This window comes from Nestor notabilis, unplaced genomic scaffold (assembly GCF_000696875.1).
Source record: "Nestor notabilis isolate BGI_N333 unplaced genomic scaffold, ASM69687v1 scaffold7226, whole genome shotgun sequence".
Classification (NCBI taxonomy): domain Eukaryota; kingdom Metazoa; phylum Chordata; class Aves; order Psittaciformes; family Psittacidae; genus Nestor; species Nestor notabilis.
The window spans coordinates 42,926-54,073 of NW_009932286.1; the positions used below are offsets into that span (position 1 = coordinate 42,926).

At 47.1% G+C, this 11,148-nt stretch overlaps 1 protein-coding gene across 1 annotated transcript; it reads right to left on the bottom strand.

The window, feature by feature from the left end:
- Positions 1 to 1,294: 1,294 nt before the first annotated feature.
- On the bottom strand, positions 1,295 to 11,142 carry LBH (limb bud and heart development; the record flags this gene model as incomplete). The annotated part of the gene is made up of 3 exons (XM_010016312.1): positions 1,295 to 1,711; positions 10,304 to 10,406; positions 11,129 to 11,142. Coding segments are annotated over 3 exons (321 nt in total), but the record flags the coding sequence as incomplete, so codon positions are not given.
- Positions 11,143 to 11,148: the final 6 nt, after the last annotated feature.

Here is an 11,148-nt window from a genome sequence, read left to right on the forward strand (position 1 = left end):
TAGATTTTAAAAATGGAACCAGTTATAAGCAAAGGGGGGTGGCACTGGGATTATTATGAAAGTTTGGTTAAGGCCTTGACATTTCTTTTTCTCTTCCATGACCCCAGATTTGGTTTAGGTGGTAACTGTTCTCATCCTATCCCAAGACCAACTGGCTCCCAAGCTGGTCCCCAAAGCTGCAAGATCTCTTTCCAGCAAAGCAGCAAGTTACCTTGTCTGGCAGAAGACTGGCCTCCTCCCCAAACAAAGACAGATGACTTTTCCTTAAAGCATGACATGGTGAAGAAGACACAACCATGGACTTTGCAAGCCACTCTGCAGCTCATTAAACACCCATGAAAGTTTCGTCCTTGCTATGAAGCAAAAAATACATCTTGTCTCAGGACACCCAGGCTAATCCTCTCCCAACAGACCCCTTCTGCAAACCCCCCTTTCCCACTGGTGATCCACACTAGATCCGAGTGTTTTGTCTTTGGATTACCTCAGGTCCAGCAGCACTCCCCACCATGCACACCCCTACCAGCTTGTCCTGCAGTGCAAAGCTGGAAGAGATCCCCACCCTAGCTCTCTCTAGCCCATTGACCAGCAAGTTGGAGACATGAAACCCTACAGCCTCATGGACACCAAGGTAAGGAACCTTAACCTCCACTCTCTGGCTTTGGGTGCTGTAAAAGACAAGACCAAAGCAGCCTCAGCCAATAGGAGAGGAAAATCTGAGGTGTTCAAACCTATGTGAGCTCTTGCTGCAGACAGAAGCATCTTTACATCTGGTGCGCACTACCTCATGCTAACCACCTGCAAGATAAACTAGGGCCTCGCAGCAGAGATGACAAGCAGCAGCCTAATATTACCCTGCAAATACAGCTGTTCAGCATTGGAGAGTCTAAAGGCAGAGGGGGAGAAAAACAGCTTTGGGAAAAGTGGCTGGAAAATAGGCTCAACAGCAAGAGCAAGAAACCCAATTTCCCCTATGGATGCTCATGTTACCCTAGGAGGTGCCAAACTGGGGAGAGCTACAGGCCCCTCATCAGTAGAGCACTTAGCCATGCCTCGCTACAGACACCCTTCCACCCCCCGACACACAAATGGAAGCTGTAAGAAAGGCAAATCTGAGGGATTACAGCTCTGTTCTCACGCTTTTAGCCAGAGGCAGCTCTGGACCGAGCGCTGCCACCTTTGGCTTTCCTCCCCCTCCCCGAGCTCCCCCCTCCAGCGGTCCCTCGCATGGTCACCCTCTGCCATGTGCTTGGAATTTCACTGCTGCCTCCGCCTCGGAAAAATACAGATAATGATCTCGAGAACAGCAAACATTTCTCTGCGTTACTTCCTTCCTTCCTCAGGAGGTCTGGTGACACCGAGGGCTTCAGTTCTCAATACAGAGAATACAAAATAACTAAGATCTCGCAGGTGCAAAGTTGAACTTGTCTTTTCCTTTAAAAAGACTTTCAAAAGAAGTGTGGCTCTTCCTTCAGAAGGGAGCAGTCCCTTGCCTTTCCTCTGATGCCATTTATTGCTCCTTGTTGTCCTTCTTTGAGTCTTCACAGTTCTCTTCCTCCTCTTCCTCTTCCTCCTCTTCCTGCACGAGGAACTCTTCGGGTGGCCATCTCAGCTCACCGCTCTCCACGTCGCCCTCCGTCGGCTCCACCACAATCGAGGGCAGGCGGTCCTTCAGTTTACAGTAGCGGTCAAAGTCTGAGGGATCAGGGAAGATCTGAAAGAGCCAAGAAACAGTCTGTGAGAGGGGATGCCTTTAAGCAGTCTTAGCCAAAACCCAACTCAAGACAGTGAGGTCCTCAGGGCAGACTAGTCTGGACACAAAGTAAACCACTGAGTGATGGGAAGACTCTTGAACTTGGAAATAAGCTTCTCTAATCTCCGAGTACTGGAAACAAGCGCTACCAAAGAGGCTTCCAAAGCACATGCTTGTTTGGATAGCACTCAGCAAATAGGCATCTGCCCTTTTGGATATTTATCCAAACACACCTCACCCTCACCCACTGCTTCTGCATTAACGCTCATGAGTTTGCACACAGAGCTATCTCGATCAGACAATCTGAGATCTCATTTCCTGCTGCTGGTCAAGCTGCACATGAGAACAGGCTTGTGCTCCAGGCTCTGCTGCTAGAGGGGAGAGGAGGCACATGGCAACCCAGTGCTAGAGCAGTTCAGACCCTTGCAGCAAGGGCCTGCATCTAGTAGCTCTCCAAAGCCACAGCACCAGACTGAAAGAGAAGTTCAGCTGCATTTTAGAGATAATTTTAGCAGTGCTCTGCATGCTACAGCTACCACTCTTCAGCAAACTGAGCAGAAGGATGCTCATTTTATGGATGGGTTGGAGACTGGACCATATTTCTTCAGGCAGGAGGTACCTGCAGCATAGCCAACAATTATGCACCATATTCCTTGTGCAAGGAATGAGGCCCGTTATCTCCAGCCCCTCCAAGGTGCACAGAAGAGTACCTTACCCCTTCCATCCCACGTGGATGCACAAGCTCATACACTGAAGCACTTGTGGTGCTGCACATACCAGCAGCACCAAAGACCATACTTGCTGGCAGTGCCAATGGTATGCACGCTTTGATCCTACTGGGAACTGAGGCAAAGGCATGGGTACAGGAAAAACTGCCAACTGCAGCGTTAGCAGGAGCTTTGCATGACTGAAATTGCAGTGTGAACTGAAGAGGTTGCTGTTACTTTTAAGGCTGTCCTACTAAGGGAACAGCTTCAAACACCAGCTCATCCCGAAGAGAACTCCTGGGTGACAAGAACCAACTGCCACATCAGAACCCCTATGGCTGGTAAACAGAATATCAAACAATTACAATCTATACTTATTTCAAACAATCTTAGAGTGCCCATTTTGCATTATAGGTGTATTTAAACAGTCTCAAGATAATGACAAAATGCATTTTCTCTTCAAGGTTGTAGATGGGGTGAGGTGCTACATTTTCCTTCAAATATCACCTGAATTCAAGTGAGCTGTAAGAGCATCTTGGCAGGGAACAGCACTGCCAGCCTCACGGGCACGCTGCTCACAAACACCTCAGTTTGAGAGCAAGATCTGATCTGCTTTGATCTTTGTGGTTCCAGTTATAAAAGCTCCCCATCCAGAAACCCTGAGCATTAACCACGAAGCATCATTCTCCCTATACCAATCATGCAGGTACTCACCACCTTCGGAAACACTGGCCCAAACCCCAAAGTGGAACATCCTACCAACTTGTCCTTCAGCCTAGCAACTAACTATACCATTACCTCCTTATCAATATGTTCAGCATTCTACTGTTCAGCCACATTTCTTCCTTGCATCCAAAGCAACCAGGTTACTAACATGAGAAAGCCATTGGGTTACTACTTAGTGCAGTCAGGCAAGGTTAACTGAAGGGAATCCCCAACTAGGGCTGTTCACACACATCCATCACACACACCCATCTGGTCCTGAGGACAGTGGTGCAGGAGCTCAGCTCCTGCTATAGCACCCATCTTCCATATGCTTTTCAGGTGCACAAGAGCAAGGGAGGTCTTTGAGCATGGCCATGCTAACATGAACATTGCAAGATGAGCTACTTGCTACTAGTCACCCCCAGCACAACTGTTTCTGGCAGCTTCGTGGCTTCTGCTTGGCCGAACAAAGGCAGTTTCAGATACATGGTGCATTACTGGAAGTTCAGTCAGTGACTCTTAAGCATCAACTCATTATCTAAACTCAGGATAGGAAAAAAATACCCTTGACATTACATGGTTTAGAAGGTTGCAATGGAAAAAAGAAGTGTGGTTCAGGAGGTTACATAAGCTGATAATGTCATGAAAATAGCCTCCTGTGCAAGAAAAATAAGAGTATAATAATTAAACTAACCTTTGGCTGCTATCATTTTAAGCACATTAGGTCAAATTGGAGCAATTTCTTTGAAAATAGCCTGCCAGAAACTAAGTAGCAGTCACTTCCTTACAAACAAATACTCACAAAATGTGGTGTGCAGCTTTTTTAATAATAAAAAACTACCACAATCTTATCTCAAGCAGCTGTAGGACAGGCCGAGCCCCAGAAGGTCAGGATTTTTTCCACTAAGTCATGCTTTTTAATCGTCGAGGCAGCATGAAGCGAGATGTTGCAACTGCACTTTCAAGGGGTGTGGACAGTCAATGGAAAAAATACACAAAGGCAGATTTCCTCACATGTGACGAGCAGGGTGTCATGGCAGGCCAAGCATCGGGACCAAAGAAAACAGGGTTTCAGATTAAGACTGACCATACCTCTGGGGAAGCCACATAGAAAAGTTACTCCAAACCAGGCTCCCCTCTTACCCCAAAATAAGCTGCATTGCCAGGCTATTAAAATAAGCAAGCACCGGTTTTCTGCTGTTCCACACCAGCAGTGCCACACTGCATTTGTTGGTCCCATATGTCTAATCTGGTCCCACTCCAGATTTAGACAATGGGAAGGAAAAACAACAACGCTGAAGCTTGCAGCAAGGTCCCCACTGGGAATGCAGCAGCTCGGCTCTGACCTGTGAGCTCTGCACCCTCTGTGCAGCACACTTAGCAAAACCTGCCTATGAGCATCTCTGCTCACAGTACCCAACTCATGGATGTGGGAGGAAGACTTTGCATCTCCCCACCACCCAAAGAGCCTGGCAGCAAGGGATTAACTTCTCCCCCTTGTTCATCACAGGGAGACACCTTGCACACAACTGAAGCAGATGCCTACTTCTGGCTGACCTGGTCACTTGAGGGGGGAGGACATGTGACAGCCACCAACTTGTATTGAAGCTACCCAAGACCAAACTTAGCAGCAATTCAAAGGTATCTTACACACACACTTGAATGATGCAGCATGAGAGGCTGAAACTGTTCTACAGATCCCCCCCCTTCTGTAGCTGAGCCCCAGTTCCTAGCCCATAGAGAGATATATCCAACACCTTTTGAGCCTGAAGAGGACATATATGTTCCTTCTTACACTTCTCAACACAGCTTCTCACTGGCAGCAAGACAAAACCCAAAGCCTCTCCAGACCGTGTTTTGGGAACCAGGACTGATCCAGATCACCTACAAATCAACTGAACTCCTGCCTTGCAGCTGGAAAGGGCAGTGAAAAACAGAACTTGAAACAAAAGCTTGAAATGATTTTAGCAAGATCATGTTCACCTCCGTTTCAGATGATCCAGCTCAATCCTTGAATGAAGGCTTGGCAACAAGAATGGAAAGTTTTCACCGCCCTGGGGAGGCTCATACCCTCTCTCAGCATTCACAGGGATGGAGAAACACCAAAAGCAGGAGAGATGTCAGACAGTTAAGAGGATTAGCTCAGCACTACCATAATCCAACTGACACTTGTAAATTCAAAACAACTTCCACATGTGCCCTCCATACCAACACCCATAGTTAAAAATGCTTGTCTCCCCCCCCATGGGGATGAAAACTATTTCAATTATATTACAGGGAGACTAAAGCAATGAGATCTTTCCAAATTAAGTTACTGTCTTGGGGAAGAACCTTTGCTTCGCTATGCTAATACAAGACTGAAAAGTGTGTACTGAGAAGCATAACACTTCAGGTACAGGATACACCCCTGACGTACACATATCACTCATCCTCCCACTAAAAAAAGCTAAGTTCTGTGCCTCTTCAGCAGTATCAAGCCAATATTCCAAACCCCACATCAGCATTTCAGCTCTTAAAATAAAACTTTACTGCCATTGAGAAGCATGGCAAGCTCACTTCAGGAAATACTTAAATCATCTCTTGGTGTCCTCTTCGGAGGATTTTTCCAGCTCTAACAGTGCTAATGCCTACATTTACTCACACAGTAGTTATGACTCAAAACCAAGCTCCATCTAGTATGCACACAACAGCCTCTGACTCAGGTTTATGAACTGCAACAACTCCCCAGTCACAGATTGTCCTATCTCGGAACACAGTGTCAGGGAAACTTCATACATCACAGCAACCTTCCATCAGAGGAACAAGGTATCAAGGAGGGAGGAAAAAACATGCATCAAGATGTTGTGATGAGCTGCTGTCCTCAGTTTGCATTTCAGTGGAACACTTCTTCACATAGCTGCAAACATGATGAGTTTTGGCTCTGTTTATCCCATATCCTGCTTCTGCCCTCATTTAACATCCCAGACCCTGGAATACACATTGACTCAGCCTATTAATCTTGTCTAGTAACATGCATCGGATGTGCTGTGTGAGCAAGTTATCCACAACTTGCTTGCTACCCTCAACTCTTTTCAGCCCAGGCTCAAGATCTTTCTCTGTAGCAAGCGCCAGCTCTATTACAGGACTTCCCCTGCACAAATCAAGGCAGCACAGCCATGAAGCACCTTACTAGCAAGCAAGGCTATTAGAGAGGAAGCTCAATTTCCACCCTTTGCCATCAGCACCTGGATTGGTAACATGTTGGTCCCACGTTTAGGTGGGAGGGAATGTAGCAGATGCAACTCGAACCCCTCAGCACCAAGCACCACATCTCCTTGGGAAAGTCAGTGCTTCACTGGTGCTGGTGTTGCATTCACCAAAAATTATTTCCCCAACAAAAGAGACAACCCAAGTTTTCACCATAGACACCAGGTGGAGTGTTAAGCCTATTTACCTAGATTTGGTCTGGCATGATTCACAGCTAACTGTAACTGCTATTAACCTAGACAGCATAATGCGATCATGACCGAAAGAGCTCAAGCTCCCCATGACAACCAAACCCCAGCTGATGGCATGAGGCAAGCTGAGCCTCCACAGGCCGATGTCCTAAAAGGGAAGCTAAGGTCCCACAGGACCAGCAAGCCAGTCTGCAGCAAAGTAGCACACTGAACTCAGGACACAGCATTGGCTCAAAATAAAACACTTTGGGCATTAAAGTGATTTCAGTTGTGCTCAGACCCTGCTCCACTTCCAAGCAGCTAGGCACTCTTTTGACAACAGCTCTACAAAATGATTAATTCAGCCTCAGTTTCTGTAGCATCATTTGTGCTGCTGTGATATGGCAGCAGAGGACAAGCTGGCAGAGTGCTGAGGAAGCTTTTCAGAGAACAGGTATATCTAGGGGCTAGGAAATAGCAAAGGATAGATTAGCTCAGACTGACAGTGATAAGGACCTGGCTCATTGGAGATTGCCAGGCAGGAAGCCCATGAAGCCCTCCATAGGCACATCTGTTTGTAGCAGGGGCATCTTGAGCCATCAGTTGCATTTCAAGGAGTTTTTTGTTTAGTAAGTCCCATAGGAATTATGGGACATCTATTAAAGATCCAGAAATAGCTCTTCACTGCAGGCACAAGACCCAGCATGACATCATCTCTAAAGCTGCATCTTCTGTTTGGTCTATGCCACCCTGTTCCGAGACTAATGCCCTGATTTCACCATTCACTTCTGCTCAGACCCCTTAAATCTGCTGGCTGAACCATCTTCAGGGGGCTCAGAGAGCAGCTTTACAGCACAAATACAATAATAAAAGCTGCTTTATATAGAAATCTGTTAAAATTAGCACATCAGCTTACAAACATTTTGCATATTAACTGAAAAAAGGCATTTCTATGCTGAGAAAGTGCATTTTGCAAGTGTAAATGTACAAATTACTAAACCTACACAGATATGACTTCTGCAATCTGAGTTTTCTCGCATCATTGCTTAAAAAGCAGTGATGGGCAGCCCAGCAAAGGCCAGGAAACTTCACTGGGGCAATGTGCACAGGTTCAGCTGATGTCTAGGCAGACACTGCAGACCATGAGCAAAGGCAAGGGGATAGAGAAGGCTTGTCAACTTCTTCCTTATGCCAAGTTCCCTCTGCAACCAGCGAGACAGACAGGAGCCCTGAAGTTCAGTGAACTCCACAGGACAGAGGAATCAGATTGCTGAAGTTTATACTCAGGGTATGAGTTTGTTTCCTCGGTTTGCTTCCAAGTAAAGGCAAAAATACTTTGGAACAGTAGTGCTGGTAGGACAAGTCTGTCTGTAGCAGATACTAACATGCTTTACAGTTCCCACAAAGCTGCTGTACCATCTCCTCTGGTCGAGACAGTTTCATGCCTGCCCATGGTGGCAGAAACAGCCCCCAGGCTCACAACTAGCATCTTACGGACCACCTCCCAGGCAGTGCCCACTCTACACAGCCTGAAGGGGGGTATTTTGAACCTTGGTTTGAGGTCATCTCTGCAGCAAAATAAATCCAAGTTTACTACTTGAACAAGAGAAACCTTTGAAACCGAAAGCTTGCGTTTCCCCGTTCTGGCTCTACTTTTTTGCCTCTCATAGTCAGCCAAAGACTGTTACACTCGTATCACGAGTGCCCAACTCTGCAGATGATCAGAGGAAGACGTTGAGGCTTAGAACAACAAGCCCCAGTGTAGGAACAGTCATGCTCCATTAGCCCTGTCTGGTTTTAAGTTATTGCACTACAGCCCTCAGACTACCATACAGTTTCCATGTACCAAACGCTTTCCATCAGCAAGATTAAGCACAAAGTGCCACAGTCTGAGGTAGAACAAAGAGTTCATGATGCACTTTGCATCAGATTTGTCCTTGCTGTTGTAACTTGAGTTTTCAGCCGTTTAAGGATGCTTTCAACTTGCCTTGATTTACACTGTGACATCCTTAGCCAGAGGAGGAAGGCAGGAGCCTCCTCCCCAATCCTCTTTACACTAATCTGATTTAGAAGCAGACCTTGTACACAGCCCACACACCACTAGTACTCCATCAGGATCATCCATTTCAACACCTCAACCATTCCTGCCATCAGCTTAGCTTACATCAAGGTGAAGCCCTGGCAGGCGGTCCCCGGCTCCTGCAGGCATTTGAAAGAAGTCATCTGTGACTCGACCACTAGAGAGAAGAGATCCAGGATGCAAAAGCCCTGCATAGGTATGAGCTGCCAGCATTTATGACTCACATACCTTCATGTTCAGATGATCTACTCAAAACCGAACAGGCCTGTTCCCCAGTTGTCCCAAGCAGACTTATCAAGGTCATTAGCATCAGAGGAAAAACCTCACTGAAGCAATCATTAGGACAAGCAGAGCACCTAGATTCTGCTTCTCACTGTAAAATTTGTATAGGTAAATAGAGGCATTTAACCTGACTGGGTTAAGCCTCTTCATAAGGTGACCCACAAAAGACAACTGAGCATCCCATACAAGCTAGTTTGATTGCTTCAGGTTTAACAACCACTCTCATTGCTGTACAGTTCCTCTATAGGAAAGAAAGTCCATATGCTTTCCACTAACTCAAGCACTGAGGCACAGCAGAGCTATAAACCAATAACTTGCACTATCCACATCCAGAATTCTGACCAAAAAAAGCAATGCATCTCCTCTTCCTCCCCATGGCTTTGGCTGGAGGCCCCAAAGTTCAGTTGACTTCATGCTTCAATGCACTGTTGCTGCCTTGTAGCTCATTTTTCAGATGTAAATATGCAAGTATACAACAGCACTCCTCATTTGAATGAACACTTAGAGCAACTGCCTCTGTGCAGGTTGTGTAACATCTGCAAATGAAGAGCCCTGCATCGGGATCTGCCAGTTAAGAGTCAACCAACACACAGACCAGATGCAAGTCATCTGCACGCACACATTACCTGTGTTAAATCCCATCAACAAGTCTCCTGGAAGAGTAGGAGAACACGGATAGGCTAAGATGCACAACTTACCCTTTGATTAACTACAAGCTAGGAAATGAAAGGGATATTGAGACTCAGGCTAGTTTCTAAGACCACATCTTAACCCCAGTCATTGATCTAGAGGTTAATAGATAACGACATTGTTCAGAACTTTCAGAATGAATGCAGCTCATGCCTTCAGGCACTGGTATCTCCAGTGACATTTCAAGGCTTGTTTAGGCTGTCTCTGGCCTCACCGTATCTTACAGAAGAGTATTAACCATCTCAAATGGGACCTTGAGTCTGGAAAAACCAAGAAACATCCAAAAATAATGCCATATAAATAACTCTCCCGTGCTCTAGGCAGTCATTTGTACACTGTGTTGCGGATACCTCAAGAGTCCTCTCAGCCCAGTGATGCAAACCCTCCATTAACCATTCTCTCTGTCTCCCACCAAGCCCCCATAAACACTGAATGTGTGGGCTCAATCCCTTTGGAAAGAACCAAGTCCTTTGCCAATCTGGTCTGATACCAAGTGATATTTTAGACAACCGTCTCCTGCCAAGCAAGCATTCCAGGCTGTTGACTAGTTCTCACTACAGCAGGACCTGTGATTAGGTCAGGCTATAGGGAAAGGTACATTAGACCAAGTCTGCAGTCCAGCCCAAGTAACTCCATAGGGGATTACTGCCTAAGAAGCTGGCAAAGCACTTACCTGATATGACAGGCCATCCTTGCGGGGGCTTAGCCCGATCTCATCCATAGCTGGAGTGTTCATCATCACTTCAGTCATTTCAGCTGATCTCAGATAATCAGGGCTAGAAACAAAAGACAGCGTTCAAATGCTCTGAAGGGCTCCAGGAGGACTGAACAAGATTTAAGTAGCATCGGGATAGAAATGCAAGCAGCAGAGGCTGCCGGCAATCTGTTTCTGGTCCCTTCCTTCCTGCTCGCATTGAAATGGGGTTCAAAATCTCAGTGCCTCGCAAACCGGCGCTACCCCTGGCCCCTGGGAGCATCTCCCTGGCTTGCTCCCCAAGAGCAAACCCTCGAGCACACCTCGGGAGGCTCCCAGAGCAGCGCTTTACTTCTCCACTTCCTCCAGCTCTGCCCCCTAAGGGGGGAAAGTAAAAAAACACTCAATGAAGTGCGAGCACTGTGATGGGGGGGTTGTTCTTTTTCTCCCCTTTTTGTCAAGCTGCTGTGTTTTAGCTCCCGCTGACTTATTTTACAACCTCCGAGACTTCCACACCAGCGGCGCGCACGGCGCCAATTCCAGCGCTGCTTTTCCAGCCTTAATGGCATTCCCAGCTCGAGAAAGTGAAACGAATTCCCACACTTCGCGGTTCCTCCGGTGCGGCTCATCCCGCTGCAACATCTTTTTCCCCGCTCCCGAGAAAACACTTCCCAGGGCCTCATCCCGGGAAGCGGGGACTCCGCTTCCAGCCCCCCACCCCACGCCACAGCAGCGGCCCGCGACCCCCCACAGTCCCCTTATGCGGGAAGCGCTCGGTACCGGTTAAACAAGTGTTGCACTCACCAGGGCAGGGGGCACAGCAC